Raw genomic sequence first — 26,039 nt, 5'->3', positions numbered from 1 at the left:
TCAACTGCTACCATTTAAAAATACACATTTACACTGTACATATGTAATATTAACATTTTAGTTGAATCGCAGTTTAAAATATATAGAGAGTTGTTTTATTTATGCAGAATGAGGAACAACATAATTATTCTGAAAATTGGACTGAATCCATAAACCCATAATAAACAGAATAATTTATTGCATCTCAATACAGCATTGAATAACAATGGTCATAAAAACCACTAGTATTCCACTAATGATTCTCCTCCAGGATTTATTGTGTTTTTCAAATGTGTGTCCTCTTGCATTTCAGCGTGAAAAATAGCATACATAAAATACGGGTGTCCCCACCAGTCGGCCCCTCTGCAGGTACTTCAGAGCCCCCAAAATTAAATTTTAAACAATCCAGACCAGTGTTTGGTGACCATGGTTAATCATCAAGAAACAAAGACATCAAACAATATTTGATAATGAGAAAAATGCCTCCAGGATATTAGGGGATGGGGGGAGAGCACAGCGTGAGCCTCGGCAGCAGAGCTAGGTAGAGAGGCCAGACCAGACACAAGCCGCATTCACATGTCTGTGTGTGGCGATGGTGGGTGTCTCTCTCTGTGAGCGCGCCCGACACACACAAAACACGCAAGCACGCACACATCAGCGTCTATTTCAGACACACACCCACGCATGTACACAAAGACACACACACACACACACACACCTTTTATGGAGTTTTTAAAAAAAAAAATTAAAAATTGCCTTTTTTTTCTTTTTTTTTTTTAAAGTTCATGACGAGATAATTAGAATTCAGTGTATGGAGCCAGTGGTGAGATTACAGCTTTGTGAAATTGTGCTTCATTTTGAACTTCACTGCATCACGCCTCAACCCAATTATCCGCAGTTAAAATGGCTTAGTGAGGCTCCAAACTGTGACTGACAAAAATACAGACAAACCAAAAAGTTTCCTTTATAGATAAAAAGTAATTACTTTCTCAAAAAAGACAAAAAAAAAAAAAAGCCAAAATGCTAGACCTTTATTTGCAGTAAAAAATGCATGTATCATTTAGATCAAATGTTATTACATTTAGGCATCCATTAGTATACCTTAAAAGCACATTTATATGGCAGAAATATTTTAAATATTCCCATTTTTAAAAAGCACATAATTCTTTTTAAAAAATCATGAATTTATACTTTTAGTAATAAACGTAACAGAGAGGTTTCATTTTTCATCAGGCCAGTATAATTAGTCTGAACTAAAAAAAGAAGTTGGGCAGAAGGGGGAGGGGAGGCAGGGGAAGGAGTGTTGGGTAATGAGAAGAAAATGTTTTTTTCCCTCTTCCACTGTCATACTGTTATTGGGTTATCCTTGATTGACACAGCGTTAACGGCCTGGCCAAATCGAGGCAGATCCAGCAACCTAGGCCGAACGGCAGCATGTGCAGCCACCTCGGTCATGCAAATTGCACCCAGGCAACCCGTTGACTATGATTAATGAGCTTGGGCTGCAGCCTTTGTTTCCGCATGCAGCCGTTTAGAGTGAAATACAATCCCAAAATATTATCAATCCCCTATTAATCCAGTAAATTTGCTCACATTGCACATGTTTTGAGCGTGTGTGTTTGCACGTACATACGTGTGTGTATGTTAGAGGGGTGAGCACAATTGCATTTAATTACATGTCCTCTAATTAAATTCATTAAAGGATAATAAAATAAATGGAAGAAACAGCTTTGAAAGCTGGGGTGAAGCACATGTGTCTTGTCTTCCGTGATGTAAAATATGGATGTGGGATTTTCAGGGGCAGTCATGCTGTACAGGGGGAATGTATGAATCCGATACCTTGCTAATACTACAGGCATTTCCTGGTTATGGTTTGCCTCATGTTTAAACTGTGATTTTTAGAACAGAGATCTCAGACTCCCTGAAGATTGGAGAGCAATTCTGTGGTGCAGAGGAGTGAAGTCACTGACTTCACAAATAGAAAAAAAGGAACGATTATGACAGTAATGCTGACGATCTAGTGTAACAAAATGCTCTCTTTGTATGGTGAGTAATATCACTGGATATGGTAAGGAGGGACTAATGTGCAAGACATGGGAGGGCTCGCAATTTCCTTAAACTGCGTGATGAGTAAAGGAAATTATACAGCCTCACAAATCTTAAATTCATCGACTGAAGATACTGTTGATAAAAAAAACAATTTCTCACACACGCACACATTTTCTCCCTCTCCACAGCCACACACTTCACCTCTGCTGCAAGCAAAATGTAAATGTTTTCCAGGCATTAAGGTATATAAGTGCCATTAGTGGCACAGTGCTTAGCACTACAATGGTGTGCCGAGAGCAGTGGAGCAGAGATCAGTGCAGCATCTCCTGGATATCAGAGGGAGACATCCTTTGTAAATTCATCTCCTACTGTGAGCAGGCTTCACAGCTGGTTAACGGCACTGGGTGTACCACTGCCCTGTTTACACGCAGCCTCCAAAGCACTCATCTTTCCCCCTGCATCCTTTCCCTGTATCCCCTCCATCGCCTCGCTCTCTCCTTCAGCTCTCATCACAGCCCACTGTGACTCTCGTAGCCATCAAAGATGCACACAGACACAAACTTATTCCATGCACACACACACACACACACACACACACACACACACACACACACACACACACAGGAGCACATGTGCTCACATTGGTAGACACCTACACACAACAAAATCTCTGATCCCTTAGCTTTTGGAACCATTACAGCACACAGCCTTCCAACCCCTGCTCTGATTTTTATCTTTTTATACCATCACATTACACTGATCCTTTTATACCTATTACACACGCGGCTCCCCACCAAAACCCCTGATCCTCTGATACCTAGATGAGTAAACTGCTCCTCCTGCCCCTGACCTCAGCCCTTTGTAGCAATCAGACCAGACTTCCTCAGAGGCCCTGATCTTATCTGGCCATACCAATCCCACTACACAGCTCCCTTTTGTAGCAACCACAGAGCGCTGAGCCCTTTCAGACCCAGGGACTGTGCCGATGAACACACGGCCCGAGACCTCAGCTCATCTCAGACATCATACTACACTGCCCAACAACAATGAGCTCTATTTTCTGACTCAGGCACAGGTCAGATAGAGCCTTTCTGCTCACCGATGCATTGTCCACTCACAATGGAGAAAACCACAAGAATGTTTGACGCCACCACTGAATTATTTGATATTGTCAAACAGGCTTGCAGACAATGATGCCAATTTGAGTTTAGATCACACATTTTAAGGCTAATTATTTGTGGCGACTATTATCTTGTTTTTGCAAAAAAGAAAATGGAAAAAAAAAAGTAGGACTCCCTCTTGATTTGTATCTAAAGAGAAAACATTATAGAGAAAAAAATCTATTAAGGATTGAGATTTAGCGCTGTTCAGAGACTAATTACGCAATAATGCCATTGTAAAATTTTATTGATCTCAAGGGATGTATTTGACAAATTAGGTCTTAAAGAATTAGTCCAAGCCTAGTGTGGTCTAAAATCAACACTCCAGCTAGAGGCAATAAAAATAAATATATAAATGCATTTGTAACTGTTGGATATCTATTTCTAATGAAAGGCAAGCAGTTTGGAGTTACAAAGCTGTGGGCAAAGCAAATGTTTATTCTGTAAATTCAGCATCATTCTTGGATGTTTTATAAATCATCTGAGTCTTTTCTACTGCTTTAGTGTACTATCATCTTTTATTCTATATGCTTGTTGAAATCATTTAAAGCGCTTTCATCATTGGTGAGGTGAAAGGTGTGGCTGATTGTGGGTGCACATGGCTGAGGAAAACCCACAACACCTCCTGTAGGTTCTAGGAATTACTTAACAAGAATCAGAAAAGCAGAACACTTAGCTACGCCCTGGATTTAACCGTTCTCAAAGGTGAGAATATACAGCATACATTTTAATTACAATCGCTGCACTCTGCATGGAAGCTAATTATTGCTTTACAGATGGAATTAAGAATAGCTCGAACAGGGATGCTGCTGTTTAGAGGTGGAGTGTAATGATGTCTCTGCTGAGATTTTACTTCTTTTTTTCTCCTTATTTCTTGCAATTTCTTATTTAAAATTAAATAAAGCAGAAGTGTGAAGAGAAAGGCACTGATGCTGTCACAACCTGCAGCACTGCCAGGGGAATATATAGCCCATTTTAAACATTCAGTTTGTTTTAAATTTCTATCTAAAGCTTGTGCCTGTAGGTCACGGGACTAAATAAATGTTCTGGTCAAAGCTGAGGGGATTGCAGTAAAAGGGCAGCATCCTCGGAAGTGGTCGGCATTGGGCCACAGGCAGCCTATGTTCGACATATTGTTTCTGCTGTCATCCTCAATAAGAGCAACAAATGTGAGCGTAGAACCACAACTATAAATAAAAATGTATAACTCTGTCATACCATTTGCTAAACTGTAATTCACAGACGGAAGGCGTTCCCTCCTTTCTCCCTCACACTCTCTGTTGCTTCTTTCCCGTTTTCCCTGACTGCACGGCGTGTGTGTATTTCAGAGTTATTTTCCTCCCTGTTGGCTGTCTTTTCATTACTAATACCTACTTTCTGGACCGCTGTGGCGCTGGCAGCTGAACAGAGTCCGGAGGTGCAGTGAGCAACACGTCTTGGCTGAGCCCCGCCTTTTGTGCTGCCAAGTAGCCAATCATGGGCCGGTATACTCAGCTGCATGGACGAATCGACCAATCAGCGCGCTGTTCACACAAAAGTCTTCTCTTCAACTTCCTAGCGGGAAGCGGCGATCGGGAACTGTCCACGAGCAGCAGGAATCGAGGGTAAACAATCCCTTTTACGTGTTATGATTGTCATGGAATCATTCTTGATTGCATGTTATATACAATAAGCATGCACGGACTCCTCGGAGATGACACTAAATGCTTTATTTCTTTGCGTTTAGTGCGCCGCGTCGCAACGTAAAGCTAAGTTCAGTTAGCAATGCAGGTAGACGACAGCTGATTTTGACAGCTGTCAGTCACCTGACACGTTGTTTGCCTCCCAGAATCATATTGCTGCGTGTGTTAATCAAACTGTCCTTCCATGTTTGTGCAAATAGATACAGCAGTTATTCAAACATGAGACTGTCCCGAGCTGAATATAAAGAGATTGTGAGATGGACTGAACAACTCAGACCTACCCGCCAGTGTATGAAGATGCTGAAGGACAGATTTCCAAAGTAAGTGGTTACACAGTGGACTGCATTCCTTCCTTTATAAGTACGAATTGTTAATAGGTACTCTACTGTGTCTGTGTGTGTGTGTGTGTGTGTGTGTGTGTGTGTGTGTGTGTGTGTGTGTCACAGAAGGTGAAAACAAAATTAGTATCTTTCACAATAATATATGAAACTGTGTCTAAAATATGAGAGACAAGATGTGTTGAGATTCCTGCTGCACGATGTTGGAAAAAGATAAAAAGATAACATATTTTATATATGCTATATTTTGTTTTTCTGCAAAATAGCCTGTGATGTGAAAAACACAAGAATTGTCAACAGATGACTTGGAAAAACTATATTTGGAAGAAAAAAACATCCTACCCTGTTGATCAATTTGGATGATTTTGTAGCTGAGTGCATCTGCAAAAAGCTGAAAAAAAGACCATTTGGAGCCTTTCTCATATGATGTTACACTCACATTCAGAACAGTCTTTTGCTTTGGATGGCTATTCAGGTCTGGCTTTTCCCCTCATCAAACAGAACTTTGTGATCCTGATTTAAATGGTCAAATAAATTAGTTGTGTTTTAGTGGCAACACCTTAAAGACACTGCCAACAGATTACCGGATTTTGTTCCTCATCCTAACTGTAGCTGATGTATTCCTATACAGCTGGTGATCTGTTTCTTTGTACAACCAAATTTTCCTTTTCAGTGTTTGTCTCCCATTCCACGCTCATTTTGCTGCGCACATGTGGAGCCTGCATGTCAACAAGTTTTGTCTTGTAAATAAATTTAAAAAACAAACCTCAGTGTAATCAAGAACTCTCAAATTGGAGACAGATTTCTCTGCCAGATTAGTCATTGAAAATGAGAATCGTGTGAGTTGTATCAAGCAGCAAAAAAAAGTTGTATCGTGATGTGGTTGAGTTAATTTGCCTTCCTTCACACTGAACTTCCTGAAATGTGACTATTACACATGATGTCAATGCTGCAATGATATAATCTGTATCCCTAGTTTTGATTATAGGAAATTATTCATATGCCTAAAACCACATTAAGATAAATTCAATGATGGCTTAACCATCTGGATTTAACTCCCCATCCCAGCAGCATTTACTCCGCTGTCTCAATTTTATTTTCTATTATGAAACATTCATTTGTTATGATCACTAATTAATTCCACACAGGTTTCTGTATTGGTTTCCACCACAGAATTAGCCAATGTTTTGCCATGCAGCGGCTGCACATCCAGAAATCGAAGAGAGAGGTTAATGGTTGTGTTTGCCTTTCTCCTTGACACTGAGGGCCCTCACTTTATTGAATGTAACATGTGTAATCCCCCAAGGCCACCAGGACACCATGGCTGATCCCGTCGAGGTCACTTACAAAGTCGCATGTATTTGGAGCTTCCTACTTCCATTGTGCCCTAATCACCAATCTAGAAGAAGGTATCAGGTCCCCAAAGGGGACGCAGTGGAGCTTCAGCTCGCCTTTGTTCTCACCGTCAGCATTTTAAAGAATATGTCATGCGTATAAAGTGCATCCAATATCCTTCATGTTTAGCCACCGACACTAGGAGGTCCTTTTTATATTTATTTTGAGTTTACCTTTTTCCTTTTGGTTCGCTAACCCAAGCTGTCTTTATCAAACAGTCCAAATGCCATTTTTTTTAGTAGTACTGCTGGGTATAATAATTAAAGGAAAACATAGGGCCGTTTTCATTCCAATAGTTCTTCACGATCTCTCTCTCCCTCTCTCTCTCTCAGAGGTGCTTGCTCTTTTGTTTAGTCTTGCTGGTTATTGTTATTATTTCGTTCACCATAACCAATCTTGGGGAGGCCCTTGCTCTTTAAAATCCCTGAGTCTCGTCACTGGGCCTGACAGACAGGCACGGCAGCAGTGTTTTCACAGCCTGCGAAATTATTCTGGTTGTCCAATCAGCTGAGCTGGGCTCTGGAGGGTTAGTGATTGGACTGGCAGGAAATCAGGCTCTTAAGACATAACATATCGACTAGGCCATCCATCATCTCTTAGCATGCGCTCAGGCACAGCAGTCAGCCACCCCCGCCCCACACCCCTCCTGTCCCCTCGGACTGTGTGGGAGCCCTGCCACTGCGTAAATATTGGCCAGGCTGGGGCTGGCAGGGGTGGAGTTCGGGAGGGGGGGGGGGTTGTTGTGGACAAGGCTGCAATGAATTGATGGGCAAAAGAATGGTTTGGTTCTAATAGAAAATACAGGTATCTAGATAATAAATCATTTCGCATTGCACAAGGTCATTTCCAAATGATGCAAATGGTGTTGAGTGAACTGTAGATTCATGTGTTGTCTACCAGTATCATGATGTTTATTATCTTCTTAAGTGGTCATTTTATTATATATGTATAGTTTTCTTTAAAAGCAAATTAACACCTGTCCAGGTCATGCATGAGAACGTTGCCCAGGTAATACATGGAAATGCATGCTGATAGTATTTAGTTACAACTAGGACTGGACTGTAATTCTGTATTATGTGTTAAAGGTGTAAAAGGTGTAATCGTAACGTGCAGCCATTTCACTAACTCTCCTCTGACTAAATCAATGTTTCTGACCAAATTCCGGTTAAAAGGTAATCGTAAAATTTGTGTATTACGGGTGCATTTGTCAGATGTTGTACACCAATTTATGCATTCCAACAATATACAAAATGTTCGATATTCTGTATTGTGATATGTATTGATATCAAAAAGTGTTTTTAATCTCATCCTTATTTAAATTTAGCAAAAAGAATGGTCCTACTGTTGCTATTTTTAAATTCTGTTTCTTAAAAATTGTGAGTCTGTATTTAAAAAAAAGGGGGGAGAGTCTTTTTGGGCACTTTTTCTTCAGACACATTCACTTTAGGGATTTCTGATATTAGGCTGTATAAATAAAATTGACCTGACTATGTTATGAAATATTTAAACACTTAAAATTCATTATAATCGTTCTACTCAAATCTCTAAATGCTGTGAGTTCAAAATCATTTCGCAGTCATTGCTTTTGATTGGGGGCTCACAAAGAGGAAATTTAAAACTTTAAACAACATGACTGTTATAGACCATTTCAAGGTAATTTCCACGGACGGTCTGTCAGTCTTTGGGTTGCGCTATGAAAAGGGTTAGTGGGAGGAGAGAGGGAGTGTCCTATAGACAGATAGAAAGAGAGAGATTGCGATGTGGAGTCCCTCATCTGTAACGGCTGCATAACACAGATGTTGGGAGTCATCTGTCAGCCTGGCCTCTCTTGCTGGGCCCGAGCTGCTCTGGGGGGAAAAGAATTGGACACGGTGCTGTCACTTTTTACCCCCACTCACAATGGAGGGACATGCAAATATCAACCCCCATTCTTGCCCTATCTTCCCTGTCCTCCTCTTAGTCAGTCGTGGTGTCCTGTCTAGTATCTGGACTGTGGCTAGGCAGCAAAGGGGGGGCGAGAGGGCTCATCGCAGGCCGGTGCGGGGAAAAATGTGACATCAGTCCCATCAGGTCCTTCTCTTGCCACATATTAGAATTGGAAATGATGGGCTGCTCTCTAAGGCCTTGCCTGGCTTCCCTTGGGTCTAGAGGGGACCCCAGTCCCTCCACCGTTTGTCCCCCGAGAGAGTCGGTGCAAGGAGGGCAAGATAAAGAGGGAGGGAATGTGAGAGTCCTCTGTGTCCTTCTGTGCTATATTATGAATGAATTTGGATGTAATGATCCCCCCCTCCCTCTTTAAAATGCCATTCAGCTCACTCCTCATATGGCTTTCATGAAAGTAGGAGGGTGAGCAAAAAAGGGCAGATGCCTCTGTTTTGGAAAATACTTAAACAGTAAAGTGTGAAGCATCCCTCCCCTCTAAACACTGCCAGTGCCTCTTTTCTCTTTTATTCTCTCTCTCACACACACACACACACACACACACACACACACACACACACACATGCACACGCAGCTCCCTGGTGAGGACTCCCTGAACGTTTTTCGAATCGGGCCCTAATGTGCCGTTTTCATCAGCACTAAGGCGGGCTGCAATATGGTGCTGGAGCTCGCTCTGGGAATATGAATGTTGATTAAGCATGCGTTCAGCCTTTTGAAATTCTGAAGAAGTGTCAGAATAATGGATGTTGAGCAAATGTCAAGCATTTGTTAATTTCTCTGTTATTTGGGGTTTATCTAGCATGATCTTTGGAAGGAAAGCGTGGGGAAGGGTTGTTGTGGCATGTGCCATTGATATGGTGATTTCTTGGCTACAGACACTTTGTTTTTGATGATAATAGCTCAGGATGAAGCTTAGGGACTTACTCATTGATTATTTATTGGGGCTGTAGTGGTTATCTCTTTGTTTACATGCTGGTTAAACTTTAGGATTTGGTAACAGGCACGATGTATTAAACTGGCAGGTTCTTTATATATTTAGTTTAATTCAACAAAAGACCATTTATACGATTTTTTTTTTTCAGTAAAATCCTTGTATTTTTTACTTCATCCCTTTTAGTACTCCTGCCTGTCTACCTTTTTATAACTCACACTATTGCAATTCCTTATGACCTTTTAAAAAGTACCTTTTAAAGATAGACGTGGATTTTATGTGCTGAAAAGGATCTTAAGCAGCCCACTCAAAAATCATTCCCAACATTGGAAATTATCTAAAGTCTTAGTTTAAACATGTTTAAGTCACCGCTGTTGCTGTGGAATCAACCGAGTTGCGCCATCGTAGCTCTTGTGAAGGTGGAGTTCTGCAGCTATTTTGTAGGCTGGAAGTGGCCATGACATTACCCAGAGACTGATCAAGTGCAGAGCCTGTGGGGGCAGCCCCCGACGGCTTCCAGTGCACGGCCTCACACTTCTGGCTGCCCATATTGAACAAAACACAAACTGGCAGTTGGGGCTTAGGGGTACAACCCTTGAAGGCTGAGAGGCTGGCAAACTAATTCCACAGCTTTATGTGGTTAGATGAGCATTGGACGGGTGAAGGGATGAATGAAGTGTAAGCAGAGAGGAGAGATGTAGAAAGAAGAGAAGCTGTGCTGAGTTTACAACTTCATGTCAGGCTAAGGAGTTCATGAATAATAGATGCAATCAATTACTTGATTAGGAAGCACAGGAATGACTACTTCCTCCTCATATTGTAGGGATGTTGTCCAAGCACACTCTATAGATTGTACAGCCTTTTTGGCTCATTGGGCTAAAAACACTGAGGTAAGCAGCTCATTGCTCAAGTTAGGTGCAGCTCATAGCAATTATACAGGACATTGTCTTGAAGGTTAAAAAGTGCAGTTACTGGATTGCTAGACAAAATAAGATGGTCATATTAGTATAGACAAATAATTGGCACAAGAATATAAGATATTGTGAGTAAGACTAATACCTATCTGTAGTCGGTGTTGTCCCCCCAACCCCCAGCTACTCTAAAGAAACCAACAACACAGAGCTCCACAGTTCAGCCGGACTGCTATAGTAGAGTCTCTTGCCCGAGGTTCTCTTTGCATACTGGGATCAATTGCAGTAGAAGAATGAAACAAATTGCCCAGAATGGTACAAGTTCCCCAGCCACGCTTGGGGGAGTAGGCAATTGGTCAGTGTAATGTGTTTCTTTGCCAGACCAGTGGACACTCGCCACTTGACGGATAACACGGACCTCATTTTTAGTTTTCTGTGAGAGTTTGCAGAAGCAGCAATGACAATAATTATACTATAACAACGACAGCGCGCCATAATAGTTATAACATGTTTTGCCACAGACAGAGTCGTGAAGATCCCCAGCTTTCAGGGGGAATCACAATTAGGGTGGTGATTGTGGGGACTTTCTCGCTGTTTTTACCACTATTATATAATAGTTGTGACATCTCAGGGCACCTCAGCGGACAGAAATCTTAAAGATTGTAATAAAGTGAAGGGAGCTGCGTAGGGATCATATTTTTCGTCTATTAGGACAATAGTAAGCATTGAGATGCCCTGTTGTGCCTCTGCTAAAGCCATTTCTGTCCATAGTCCCCTACGGGCTTGTAGGTTTGTATGGCCCTCTGCAGAGAGATGGTGGGTGGGGGGTCAGTGAATACACTGGAATGTACTGTGAGTCAGGCTTGTGGTAAACCTCGCTTCAAATACAGAAAAAAATGTTGAAAATGTAGTAAAACTGTTGATTTTAAAACAAAAAATATAGTCTTACACAAAATGCAGCCATGGTTGTCTTGTGTCGGATGCACGAGGCTTTACAGTTGTTTTGCAGCACAAAACTAATTTGAACTGTAAACATGTGTGCTCATTGTGCAACTATTTGTTTGAAGCTTCGTGACACACTGAGATTTGTGTTTGTTTCTATCGCTTGTCAAAATACATCACATTTATACGTTAATGCATAAAGATTTTTTCTACGCATTTGTTTTGCTGCTGATGACGGTAGGCTTTGCTGAGAAACAGATGTGAGCATTTTGCCTATCAGCATGTGTAATTAGCAGCATTTGCATATGCAGTGTTTTAACCCACATTCAGCTGTTTTTTACTTTATAAAATATTGATCTATAGGAAGCTAAATGGTTAGTTTATTGTTGTCAGCAATCTTGCTTGAATGAGGTCCTTAGATGTTATATTAACGTCCTAACTATGGTAAGAAAGCCTTAGCTTTAATTTCAAGTAATGCAGGTGTAGCAGTGGAAAGAATTTAAACAGTTTCCTTGCACTTTGCAAGAGTGAGTCATTTCATCCATGTCGATCCCTTCTGAAAATTGTTTCATAGCCATTAGTAAAAATATGTGCTATGCCTCAATTAGCCAGTTCCATGCCCCGAAGAGTTGCGCCATACAACACTCTCTGCATGCAGATCCACCAAATGCTAAGTACTGTCACAGCATATGATACCAATGCCATTAGCCAGGTGGCTTTCATTACCCAAATTACAGCTATTGTTTATAATTAATTATTTGTAAATAGGAAGATTCTGAATTTAATTGATAGCTTGAATTTCCCCCTTCTCCTATTAATTAGGTTGATGAGGATTTCAAGGCTTTTCACTGCGTATTTTTTCCTTCTGTGTTTGAGACACTGATGCACCCTGAATGCAGAAGGAGATGCGGCTATTCAGCACTCAAACTTGAATTTGTCAGGTCCACAACCGGTGGATATCCTAGCTTAATAGAGCCTGAAGCACTGACCAGACAGCCATACTAGCTCAGTGACAAAGTGAAAGCCCCTAATTGTTTTTAATTTAATCTGCTGCTTTACTATTTTGGGTGCCAGTGCATATTAATGTTCTGTCTTATGTTGTAAGGAAGGGTAATTAGGTTGAGAGTGAATGATTCCCTAACCACTCTTCTGTCTCCCAACCTTCTGTTTCCCCATGTTCTAAATTATATCCGAGAGGGAAGGATTTTTATTTTCCTCTTCTCACATAAAGGTCAATGTAAGGATGCACTGCAGTGTTTCCAAGTGAGTGTTTGTGTTTTTTATTTGGTGCCAGACATATAAAAATGTATGTTGGACAGAGATTACTAAACTCAAATGTTTAAATTGACTTACAAATGAAAAAAAAAAGAAAAAGAAATATGCTTTGTTATTTTACACATACCTGTAGTGCTCAGGACATCCCATAATCTGTCATACCTGAAACTGTTTTAAGATTTACTCTGAGAAGACATTTGTTTAATCTAACATTATTTTAAGCAATTTTCTTCACTCTGCTCTTAGTGTCAACTATGAATTCATCATTGACAAAAAGAAAAGGTTGGAATCTTGTTGCCTTGTTATCTTTTTTTCTACTTTCTACTTTTTATCATGCCTTAGCAATATGATGCTTCATAAAGAGAATAAGCGCTCAGCTGTGCTCATCATGTGAACAAATCTGAACAAAATGCTAATCATTAGCTTTGTTTAAGGCTAAAACAAAAAAGACGTAGATAAATGAGTCAGATTTGGTTTAGTTGTCTAGTTGGTTTATCTATTTTTCTATATGAGCTAGTACAGAGTCTCTTGAATGCTGGTGTTAGGAGGTAAAGAGGCAGATGAATTACTGAAAAAATGTAATCCTACCGTTCTGCAGGCAGCTCACATCCACTTTGTAAGACTGCAATTGGCTACATATTTTAGCATGAAGTGAGCATACTATGCCCAGGAGAGCACAGGTTGGATATACATTAATGTAAAACCTGCAATAACTTCCTGTTAATGTCTGTTAAATGAAAAAAGCGGCATTATAGCAGCGTAAAACTCGACAGACTCTATAAAATGCACACAAGTCTTGGTTTTAATCCAGATGCCTGCGCTTGCCTCTTCATGTTGCTCCCATTTTTTTTTCTTCTTCTTCAAATCTCCCAATATTTAGTTTTGTTTCGATACTTTTGGTTCACGTCCACGATTTTGGTGCTTTTGATGTCAGTGAAATCTGATTGAGGTAAGAAAGGAAAACAAAAGTCCCCGAAGTTCTTAGTGTTTTTGAAACAGATATGTTTTCATAGATATTAAGAGTGGTTTATGTGCCTTTAAAGTTAACAGGGTATAGATTTAGCAATTAAGCAGTAATCATGCTCATTATAGAGAGTAATCCATTTAAAACCTAACAGATGTCTATTCCGACGGGGGATCGCAATGGTCCCATGCCAACAATAAGGCTCTAATGTTGTTGAAATGCTCAGGTGCAAGGTTGAAGTGTGGAAGAATTTTTTTTTCTTCCCTTAAGTGTCCACATGTTGACAGTTGACCATTTAATGGCCCACTTAATTGCAGTGGCCCCTTCATCCCCAAGCATCATTGTAAATTAATGCTGAGGTGGTAGTGTGTTTTCCTGAGAGCTTCCCCCGTCTCCTCCTTTACTTCAAACATTTGGCCCTTTCTTCTTTAACTGTAACTCTGTGTTTGACAATGAGACTCATCCTGTGATGGGTAAAGCCCCAGAGAGAGTTGAAATAGTTCAGAAATAGCTTTTCTCCAGCCAGAGGAGTAAAACAGTTTAAAACAGGCATCTGGAGAACCTAAGATGACAACTTTGGTGTGGTAAGTCATTATAAACTGCTAAGCTATTCCAGCGGTTAAGATGCTTTTATTAAGAAATGGTCACAGACAGAGGCTCCAGACAGAAATCAATGCTTGAGATGCTTTTGGCTTTGTCTACATGTCACATGGTTATTTCATGGTTCATAGTGATGGATGTCGAAGGCCTGTATAGACTCAATATTTTAATGTAGATTGGAAGCTTCAGCTTCTCACGAGTATTTACATACCATGCTCAAGTGACTTATAATGAAAAGTCCATTAAATTTAACAATCAAATGTTCTGAGAGCAGTATATGGAGACGCAAAACCACTCGAGACCATCGTAGAGAAGTTTTTTGCGTGCGTGTGCATTTGTGTGTTTATTGTTGATATGCAGGGTGGAGGTATGCACCATCCAATTAGAGTAATATCTGTCATGCATTTAAATATTTTCAGCTCAAAGGATGCAGTGGGGGTTGGGGAGGGATATCGAAGGGGCTCTGAGTGCCTGTCGGAGCTGCCTGTTTTCCAGGTCTGCCTCGCTGCCAGGTGTCTGACATTGACTCGGAGCTGGAGATGAGTGTAGCTTATGGCAAGCTATGGAACTGACCGACTCCTGGGAGTCACAGCTTCAAGTCAAAGTTTCCATTTTCAAAGCTCATCGGTTGCACTGGGCGGGGGGCGCTCCAGAACGGCCCATATGCAAGCACTGACGATGTAGAAGGAAAACTTTGTCCGATATATTTGTTGCTGGAGAAGTCGTACAAACAAATACCGACACTCGCTGTGGTCATCCACTTTGCCAAGAGACCAAACCAGGGAGTGTAATTTTCAGTGAATGACACATTTCCCTTCAGAAATTAGACTTGAAACCTGTCAAGGCTTATTTGCATGAATGTCATTAATTTCTCTGCAGTTTTGTCATGTTTTGAATAAATGTTCTTCCTTTTGTGTGGTTTCACAACAACAGCAATGTCAATTAAGACTAGTTTAGGTTTCAACACTTTACCTGGACACAGAAGGTTGAAGGTGATGTTATGTACGAATAACTGGGGGGAGAAGAAAAAAACAAAAACAGGCTATATTTTTCTCATCTCTCATACCACACACAACCTCCCCCTTTCTTCTACCCCCACACCATCGTGGCAGGAATCCTTTGTCAGAGGTGTTCATCTGGAACAACTTTGCCACACTTGTTTTCATGTTCTTTTAGATTACAGGGCAGCTGGCCCCAGCTTTGAAGCTCCCCTCTCCCTTTGTCTCTGTGCAATGCACTCTGGTAATTAACTTTGTCCTTCTTTTATTTGTTCCAGTCACTCGCAGTCCACTCTTCTGAGCATCTTCTCCCTGGAGTACCAGGTTAGAAGTTTTCTTCCTTTGTGAGCCCTGACAGGTGCCTAATTGAATGATGAATGTCCCTTTATTTCTTTGTAATTGAACTGCCAGCTTTCTGATTGGTTTGGAGGATTCCCCCCACCCCCCCACCCCCGTTTATTTCACCCCCTCCCACCTCCACCCCTTCCTCCTCGTCACGTTCACGTTGAGGGCCTTTGCCTGCCTGAGCCTCAGTGGATGTCTGCCAAGCCTTCCCATCCATCTGTCTAATAACATCTAGCCCCTGCTTATTTGGTGGACCTGTAATAAATTATGCTAAACCATTATTATTCTGACAATAATAATTTCCCCGTGTAGTGCGGCTGCGTGTGCTAAATGTTTGCTGACTCGCACTGTCACTGCTGCTTTCCACGGCTGACAGCGGATGATGATAAATGGCCGCTGCCGCCAGTGGCAGAAGGCAGCACAGGCAGAAAATGGAGTCATTTATCATCCCACTGACAGGTGTCAGTCACACTGCCTGTCTCTGTGGAATTACATTTTTTGTGTGTAGTAGTTTTTAAATAAGTTGTTTTTAACCAATGCTCTTCCTCTTTTATCCTCTGTCCTCCTTCTTCCCAGCGAGGATAGCAATTGAATTGCATGGAAATGTCAGGGTGTGCAATGTGGAATAATGTCACTAATCGAAAAAGGGGAAATGAATACACGGTTTGAGTGGGGCAGGCAGAGGGGGGAAGGTGGGTTTGAACAAGGTTGCCTTGCTACTCTGACCCCGTGGAAACTTATTGAAATGAAATTACAGTGACCTCTAATCTCTTGCACTTGTTCATGTAGCATAGAACATGAAAGAGGAGCCGAGGCTGAAGTCTGCATTTTAGTTGGGTGGACTGAAAATGGAAGCACTTTGCTGCTATAAATAGTATTTTATGAAGATGATGTATGCATGTAAGTGCTGTTATATTGTTATTCGTACTAGTGCTGCTTTGGCGTTCTCTTTGTGGCAGAAACGGACCAAAAGGACAATCTCAAGACACCACGCATCAGATGTTATTGAAAGCCACTACCAGAGGTACTGTAATACATTGCATTATATATATACACTTTTTAAAACATTTTCCTGCAGTTTTTTGTCTTGTGCGTGGTCTCTATTCATGTTCCCTTCATCTCTATTACTGTTTCCTTATTTTTTCTCTCTAATCTGTGTCCCACTCTTGTATGCTCTCTTTGTCTTCCTCATTCTCTGGATGAGGTGGGGACTTACCAAAGTCACATGAGAGTAGGTGGGCCACCGTGACAGTTATAATCTCCTCCAAACAAATCACCAACCCGCAGGATTCATTCCAGACCTCCACTTGCACCTGCTAAGCTAAAGCTCTGTTCTCCATGTCAAACTGTGTGCAGGAAAATAAATAAATAAGCAACCGTTGGACATTTGCCTTACACAGGCTTATGATGGGGATGATTATCTGTAATTCAATGAAAACGGATAAATTTAACAAAAAAAAAAAAAAAAAAAAGAGGAAAAAAACACACAGGCTGTAGAGGGAAAAGCCTCTTTGCATATTGCAATTAGCCTTTATCTAGCTTATTAGGCCATTGTTCTGGGGAAAATAAGGCTGGATAATGCACTTCTAATCCACTTACAACAGCAAACCTCAGAGATGATCTGGGTAAGATCTAAGGGGAGTTGCAGTTTTAGCTGGCGAGGGTAAAAAGGCTTTTTGGGCGGCAGGGGTTAACTAACTATCATATGCTTGTCTGGCTTCAAGGAAATTTGAAGCCCTTCAAGCAGTGCTGTTTTAACCGCACAGAGCCTGCCATATGCCACCCAGGGCAAAGTCATCAGGGACATTAGCATGTCTTGGCTAGCCTGGTCTAGCCCCCTCTACCCTTCTGTCTGCCTTTGTGGGCTGTGTTTTTTTTCACTACTGTTGTTGTTCTTTGTTATAATGAAGGTATCTGAGTGAGGCCAAGGCACATCCCTCTGCTCCTGTCCTGCTGGAGTTGGCCAATGAGGTAAAACCTAAAATGTAGATTTGGTTTTTTTTTCTCCATCATTTTATTTGCTTAGAAAAAAAAATCACAATAGATAAGTTCTTTTTCTATAAATTAACAACCAGGAGTTGCCGCAGTTTTTGATTTTCTCCCTTGTCTGTTAGTCATTATGAAAATTGGTAAAATGGTCGGCTCTATTATCAATTATTTAATGTAATTAGCTCTCGGCTCCATTAAGCAGATGTGAAAATACTTTTTCTGTTTTATTATGTAATTTTCTAAATTGCAGTTCAGGCAGAGTTGCCACAAACTGCGGACAGGTGAGGACGGGGTCATTGGTTAATTCTCCTCTTCATCACTCCATCAGCTATTTACTTTGGGAGGTCAGTGTCGGTGCTCTGGCTGATGTGGTGGGAGCTGCATACACACGACATCAATCCAGTTATTCAGTGGTGCAAAACCCAAATAGTAGGTGGTAGGTATTTGTGTGCGTGCTGTAAAATAGCCTGTTATTTAAGCATTTAAATTATTCACAGGATGAGGTTTCTGCAGTCCAGATTAAAATGAACCTTCTCAGTGTGTTTCTTATATTTTGCACCATGTCAGTAAACTTCCATCAGGGTAGCACCAAAAACTCAATCAGTAGCTCTTATGTATTTAACACAATGCAAAAAAGCAGCTAATGTTGCTAAATTACTATAGACTTAGTACATTTTAAATTATACACTATTTTTATTGTCTGTCTGTATAATTTCTGAAGCCTGACTGGATTTTTTTTTGCATTTGTTTATTTGTACTTTGAATATATTGTTAGTCTTTCTCTTTCATCTTATTTTGATCATTACCATGGACCCCGTTACCCTTTTAAACATTTAAATGGACATTTAAATTTTGATTGGCGCTTCCATGAGGCAATGAGATTTCAGGGTTTCTTAATCTAAAGTCAGCGTAGTTCACATGCATCACTGGTACCTCAAAGCTAACTGCCATTATTCATTCTCCATTTAATTGACGCATGATTTTTTTTTTCTTGAAAGGATTAAATTCAGCACAGAGATAACTGTCTATGAACCATTTAACTGTCATTTTAATATGCTACTTAACATTTAAACCAAGCACTCATGGTCTCCCAGACTGCTAATTGATGTAGTTTCATGTCTTTATGAGACAATATATCTCCAACAGAAGAAAATGATTAACAATAATGAAAACTATTCATGGATATTTTTTTGCCTCAAGAAGAAGTCCATGAATGAGGGTTCTAAGCCCTTTTTTTTTTTTTTGCATGCTTTATGAGGAGCTTTATGTAAAGGTTACTTAACCATAGTGGCTTTGGAACAGATACAGTTGTGCTGCACTGTATGTGACACCCATTAGCTGTGGGGGCTAATAAAAGTGGAGTTTTACTTAACAATAGATATTTTTAGCAGGAATTCAAGGCTCGCTGACTCTTAGTCACATGTGAAACTCCTGAAGTGCTGTGATCTGACTTGAGAATGGAGATGGACTCATGATTAATATGAAAATTAGGGAGATGCAAGTACCTGAACTAATCAGGTGGTCCTTATTCAGACTGGGCCGGCGTCGGTAATGTTGCCATTTTTCATGTGTCAGCTCTGATGCAGGTTACCAAGAATCTGATGCTGGGTTGTTATCCAAAAGTGTGAGAGGAGAGCAGGCGAATAAGCACAAAAAGGAACGACGGAGAGCCGAGAAGAAAGGGGGGAGGAAAATTAGAAGAATTAGAGAGACAGCTACATAGCTGCAGGCTACAAATGCTAAGTCTGAAATGTTATCAGAGGTATTAATGAAGATATAAACTCTGTGCTCACCCCTTAATTATTATAGACATGTTGGGCCCTTTTTTTAAAAGCTGCCTTCTTAGTGCAATATTATGGAGATGTTAACAAATACTACTGTGGGTAAAAAGACATTGTTTAGACAGAAGCGTCTCTGCTCCCAGCGTTACCAAGAAGCATCAGAGAAAAGATGAAACACTCCATTCTCACTGCGAGCTGAGGGCAAATTCACTTTTGGTCCCCAATTATGCTAACAAGAGAAAAAATGATCTTTGGCTGTAAGAGTGTTGTTTCGTAATGAGCTGGCTAGGAATGGCAAAGTCTTAAAGCGATGTTTTAATTCCCACTATACTGAGCAGGCTGTGGAATTTAGTCGTGAGTGACTTAATGCATCTTCTTATTTACAGTGTATATATAAAACAGAGGTCAAATGCAATGCTCGACATGATGCCTTTAAAGCTAAGGCATACATTCACAAATATACGGTGCCTGTCAATTGGAATATAATAATTAGTAATTGTTCCATTGTGCTAACCTTAAGAATAGCAGTTGTTTTTTCACATTGTAATAACAGTATTGTTTATTATATGCAGCCGTGCATTGTGCTGATAAGACTGTGGTCAGGTAGACACCCTCAGCCTCAGTCATTAGTGCTCTCTTACCTGTCAGGGCTTCTCCCTGCACTCAAACCAAAAACACTGTTCACCTCTCAAGGTGTCTTTGTGTTCAAAGAGTGCTGCAGCCACAGGTTCTATCCTTCCTATTAAGAAGTGCATTCCCATAGTCCCTCAGGTGTGTCCTATTGGTTCCTGCAGTTTTGCCTTGGTGATCATTCTATGATTAAAGCTCTCCATTGTCTCTTGCCTGTGCATGCTGTGTGCTGCTTTTTCTTACAAGATGAGAGACTTGGGTTGTCTGTTTGACAGAGGCGAAGGCAATTCAGCCAGGTTGCTTGGCTGCGTAATAAGCGCTCTCTGGGTCCTGTGGGAAAGGTTATTGCAAAGCAAGGCTTTAAAAGACCAATTTGCACAGGGATTGTCAGAAGTTGGGTCAAGGTTTGGAAATACAATAATATAATTTAGAGCCATTATGATCATTATTATCTATGTGACATCAGCCAAAGGTGGCCTGGCTGTGTAGTTTCAGTGCTGTAATTCCTATGTTCTTTAAAATATATTTGCACTTCCAGCTGGATATGTGGGATTTAGTCTGAAGGTTTGTAAATGGAGCGATTCTCCAGAGAGGAATAACAGTTCCACCATACCTATGTTTTGAGGTAGCATTAACTCCCCCGCTGATGCCACGGCCTGTTTTTATTAAGGCTAATTTTCGCTTTTGTCATTCAATCTATGTAAAGGTGGATCTGTCTCCTGCACTGATGGCTCGCATCATCCTGGAAAGGTTTCTTCAGGGCCTGGACGGTGAAATGCGTGAGTAACACTTTTCCATTTCTCCCTCTGTCCTTTCAATCATTCCCCCCATCAGTCTTAATTGTAGCACTTTGTCTTCTGAATCCCTTTCTGTTTGAGTCCCAATTCCAGTCTAGCTGCTGTATTTTCAGCCTGTCCAACCCTAATGAGAGACAGACCACATTTAGTAGTAGCTGCATCCCAGGGCACATGACTGGCAATTAAGTACTAGGAGGACCACCCACCTCTCAACTGCAGTGTGGATCAATGCTAGCTCACCTCATCAGTGTTATTTATAACGCCCCTGATTTCTTCCCTCGCCCTCCTTCATCCTCCAATGCATCCATCTATCCTCTACCTTCTCCTCGTCCCTCATTCCCTCCTCTTTCTCGGTGCCTACCGAGGTCCACTGAGGAAATTGAGTTGAGGAAAACTGTGGCAGAAAAAGCAAACCATTCCTCCGTAGTGCTGATGGACACGCTGCGGGAGAACAAAATTCCAGACGCAAATATTTTTGTTGAACGTGTCAAAGAGATTTTCCAGAAATTGTGTGAATTATTGTCCACGTACATTCTGGTTAGCGTCTCTTTCCTGTCTCCTGGCAGAAAAAAAAAAAAAAACCTTACATCATCTTCTACAATTTTTTGCCAAGAACACTGGCCTTTTCAGTTCCACTTTTTTGCATATGATATTTGTTAATTCATACGAAACCTTTTCTCTATATTTTTTCCCTTCGCCCTGGGACTTCCAATATTACATGCACACATGGTTCCATATCATTTCAATCGGTGTGTCCTGAGCACTGGGTGTGTGTGCATGTCTGTGCAATAGTCACTGCTTTGAGACTTGAATCGCATGATGTCAAAAAGACGTGCTTCCAATTTAATCAAGAAAGAGATTAAAGTGGATGTGTGTTATTTTCAACTTCGCCACAGCACAGCCATTTGTCAAAGTCAAAGATGTGATTGCTTTGGACCCACCGTTATCCACTGCCTGTCAAAATACTAGTCTGAGCAGCTTGTAGAACAGGGCATTCATCCAGGAGAAGCACTCTGTCTCAGATAATAGCACACTGCATCCGTCCATCTCCATACAGTGAAAACATGCTTTATTATTGCTCAGAATAGATTTGTAGCAGATGAAACTTCCTGGATGATCGTTGTTTAATTTGAACAGTGTTGTAACCGCGCGGTATCTCAGTTTTCGCTGGCTAGCGCGTAATGTCACGGTCGCGGTTCGTCTTGTAGCAAGTGATTTCACAGAGGCTAGATGTGTTTTACAGACTAATCTTAGATCCAAATCAGACTAACATAAGACACATGCTGCAACACACATAAATATACACTTAATTCTTTAACTGGTAAAATGGTTCAATCGTAAAATGCAACGTTTAAATGTCGATGTCATTATCCTGTACCCCTCCACTGTAGCCAGCGGTAAAGTCAGTGGCTGTGAGGGTGACTTCTGTTTTGACAGAGCTTCTCTGCAATCCCCCCATGACCTGCTCGGCCTTTGCACATGAATTGCTGGCCACATGGGCTGCCCGGTCAAGTCGTCGAATCTCCCTGTGTGTATATTAGACTCCAGTAATGTGTTTCCACTATGAAACAATGCAAGGATAATTGTCTTTGCTGGCAATTAGCTAACAGGTTGGTTCACTGCTATTGGCAGGCATATCTGTCACTGGCCAGACTGTGCTCCAGTGCACATGTGTGTGTGTGTGTGTGTGTGTGTGTGTTTGTGTGTTTTATTCGGACTCCAGAGGGAGGGCAGGCAGGCGCGCTGCAAAGATCAATAGACTTCTATATAAGGGACATTACCCCCAACTGGGTGAGTGGCTTGCCTTTGCCTAGCACCATCGTTTTTTTATTCCCCTTCTCTTTCCCCTTGCATTTAAGAGACACAGGAATGGGGCCTCTGGGACTATGGAATATATGTACAATCACTAGCGCTGGATCAATACAGAGTTTTAAATTGTTTTCTGTACCTTCCTTGTTTTGTTTTGCTCGCTTGTTGTTGCCCGCCCCCCACCACCACCACCACCACCACCAGCAGCAGCTACACACACCAGCTACACACCTCAACATGACGACACCACCAACAAGCTGCCTCCCCCTCTGCTTGCAGCAAAAGTATTGGAGAGAGCATCAGTCAAGCAGAATGAAAGACTATCTGGTGGCGCTTGTAAATGAATCAATACATTCAAAGCAGTTTTATCGCATATTGAATATGGTATCAACATCCATAATGCTCCTTGCCTCATGAAAACAGACTGGGCAGTAGGGGAGGAAAGGTCACATGTGCACCCAGTTGAGACAGCCGCAGTGTGTAGGCCAGAATTCCTCTTAGGGTTGGGGGATTTTTTTGTAGTTTTTTTTAACATTCATGTCCATAAAAGGGGGACATGAGTGTGTCTTTAATAAGTCTCTAAGCTCCTGAAAGCTTGGTATGCAAACTGAGCAATCAAAAACAGTTTGTCTTTATTTTATTTGAGTATTTTTTGATGTGTTTGTTTGATTTTTGGCAAAAATAAAGTGAACGTACTGGCCTGGGCTGATATCGCATTTCTTGACAATGCTGTTTATTGTATAGTTGTTTTTTGTTTTTTTTTGTTTTTTTATTTCCATCATCTTTATTTTTTTGTTCTGTGGAGTTAAAGCATTTCATTGTACATATAGTGTATAAGTATACAAGTATGTACAGTAGTGACAGTAAAGCACAATTCAGTTGAAGAGAGTTTGATGAAAACTGTATTTAGTTAATTTTTTGGACAGTCAACAAACTAGAAAATTATATGCAGTGGAAAAAAGGAGGACTTTTTATAAAAACAATACAGTGATGATAATAACAGTGGATACAGTTCCACTGAAATGCACTAAAATCAGGATTACAAATATTGACATAACTGATGTATCTGTACTGCAAAAAAAAGTACATTTTAAAATCAGTTAAAATGTTTAGGTTGGTAGAAAAGTGATATTTGATACTCACAGATATCGTTAAAAGTACATTATGTGTACACGGAATATGTCTCAGCACAAGTTCTGTAAATGATCCGATTGCACTGTCGCCGCCGTATTGTCATTCCAGTTTTGTGTCAGTAGATACCTCTTAGAAGGCACTAGCAGACACACTGGGGGAGCTCATGCTCTTTCTTTTTTCCCTCCTGCTATCTCTTCATCTTTCTCTCTATTCCTCCTTTGACAGGAGGTGATGTGCCTCTAGATTTAGACATACTTTTTTGAGGAGGCAATTTTGCTAGCTATTTGACCTTTTCCATTTTCCCAAGGCCCAGCTCCAGATTAGATTGCTGCTCCATGTTTTGTAACTATGTGATTCGACCGCCTTTAAGATTTATTGTCACATTCCTTTACAGAAGCCTTGTACGCAAGGTTATAAATGTCCCGTGTTTGATGTTAACACTGTGAGAATGTTAGTGTCTACTATGATCTTTTGGTTCCCTGACAGAATTCATAATAACTTCAGTGTTTTGCAGATAAAAAGTGTTGATAACTGAATATTGTATTATGTTCTAGCCGGTAAAATCGCGACGTATCCACTATGATTGTTATGGTTCCGTCTCTCTTGTCTTCAAGTGCTCCTCTTTTCTCTCTCTCTCACCTCTCCACTGTGCGGAGCTGGTGTGTTTATATGCACCCTTTTTTTTTTTTTTTTTTGTCAAATAATGAGAGCAAGGGCACTTCATTAGCAAGAAGGGAGGGAGTAAGGAGGCAAAGACAGCATGAGTGTTACTGCGCGTGTGTGTGTGTGTGTGTATGCAAGGGGTGGGTTGCGAGGGAGGTAAGCAGCACCGTGGCACTTCACTTGACAAGTATACTAATTACTCCTTTTCAGCAGAGGAGCTCCAGTCAGCCTCTGCCACAGTCTAATGGCCTGACCTGGGAAGCCTCTCTCCATAGCAGAGCCTCCCCAGATCTACTATTACTACAGCCTCACACACACACACACACACACACAGAAATGTAGAGTCTCATCTCACCGCTATCAGGAAGAATCAGGTGGAAGCAGATCAGTTCTGCCCCAGTAACCTCTTCAGGGACTGGGCTCCTCCTGCACAGAAGATACCACCTCATATCATCAACTAGCACCTACACACCACCACAGATAGTTTAAAAAAAAACACTTTTTTTTCCTCCCTCCCTTTCCTCTCATCTCCCACTACTCTCTCCCGCTCTCTCTCTCTCTCTTTCCCATCTTCTGTTTTTTTCAATGCAGGAGGATAAATTTAAAAGGAGTAAATTGGAAAATCAAATGAGGGCTTTAGGCAGCCGCAGAGATTTGCAGAGCTGTCGGCCAGTGTTGGAGAGCCTCATCCATCATGTCCCACAAGTAGTCAATTCCTCTAGTATCTGTAAATGTTTTCAGATATTAGCCAATTTATATGCTCCGAGATTCATCATGGAAAATCAGCTTTAGCGGCGCACATTATCAGGACCTGTCTCTCCCTTGCTCCATGAAGTTTGATGAACGAGTGCCCCTCCACAGCTCAATGACTTGAGCATGGGGAGTGTGTGTGTGTGTGTGTGTCGGTGTGTGTGTCGGCGGGGGGGTGTGTGTGTGGGCATACAGAGGAAATGGGCAACTCCCCCCCCCACACCCATGGAGAAAAAAAATGGGTTTTTTAATTAATAAACAAACTTGCAGAGGAGCTCATCAGTGTCAGGGGCAATAACAATCGTCATCCGTTATTGTTTATTACGGTCCTCCCTCAACAAATGTTGCTATTTAATGAGGTTTCTCTACATTTTTTTGTGTTTTGAGATAATGACTTTTTCACCCTCGTGCAGGAAAGAAGAGTAGTTACAAATGACACGAGTAAGCAAGAAGAAATCAAGCTAAGGTTATGTGGCTGTTACCTTGCTTTATATAGTTTATCTTGTTTTGGAGTCGCATATGAAAACAGGCTCGTGATTTGTTTACACTGGTTGTTTGCTTTAGCAAATCCCAATGGAGGCGTCGCGTTTCACATCTATTATTCTCCTCTTCTCTGTTCTTCCTGTTCAGATGTTGACGGTGTGATATGGTGCCTTAGTCAGAATTTATACCAACATGGGACAATTACAGTAAATTTGGTGAATGTTTACAAGGTGCAAAGTTGTGCTGCAGGGCTTTGTTCTGTGTGTCTGGTGTTCTTCAGATTGTGCTTTTTTTTTTATTTTCCTGCACGTGTTTTATGCGTGCGTCTTTGTGTGCCTTGAGTGTGTGTGTATTTAAAGAGCACGTTCTGTGTGTGTGTGTGTGTGTGTGTGTGTGTGTGTGCGAGGCAGAGAGGAGCTCAGGGTGTCATAGAGGTGTGCTGCCGTGCAAGGCGGGGGCGTCTTTAATAAATGTATGCTGATGTTGGAGGCTG

The 26,039-nt window shown here is 41.2% G+C and overlaps 1 protein-coding gene across 1 annotated transcript in view; it reads left to right on the top strand.

The window, feature by feature from the left end:
- The first annotated feature begins 4,721 nt into the window (after positions 1-4,721).
- The window catches only part of cdin1 (CDAN1 interacting nuclease 1), a 55,305-nt gene continuing 33,987 nt past the window's right edge, over positions 4,722-26,039 (top strand). Inside the window, exons 1-6 of the mRNA XM_008279861.1 lie at positions 4,722-4,792; positions 5,071-5,190; positions 15,444-15,489; positions 16,470-16,534; positions 17,421-17,481; positions 20,617-20,689. Of these exons, the coding sequence (XP_008278083.1) occupies positions 5,090-5,190; positions 15,444-15,489; positions 16,470-16,534; positions 17,421-17,481; positions 20,617-20,689 (346 nt within the window). The 5' untranslated portion in view covers positions 4,722-4,792; positions 5,071-5,089. The remainder of the gene's footprint in view (positions 4,793-5,070; positions 5,191-15,443; positions 15,490-16,469; positions 16,535-17,420; positions 17,482-20,616; positions 20,690-26,039) is intronic.

Source organism: Stegastes partitus, unplaced genomic scaffold, assembly GCF_000690725.1.
Source record: "Stegastes partitus isolate 25-593 unplaced genomic scaffold, Stegastes_partitus-1.0.2 Scaffold173, whole genome shotgun sequence".
NCBI lineage: Eukaryota > Metazoa > Chordata > Actinopteri > Pomacentridae > Stegastes > Stegastes partitus.
This window is presented reverse-complemented; position numbering and strand designations above follow the sequence as displayed.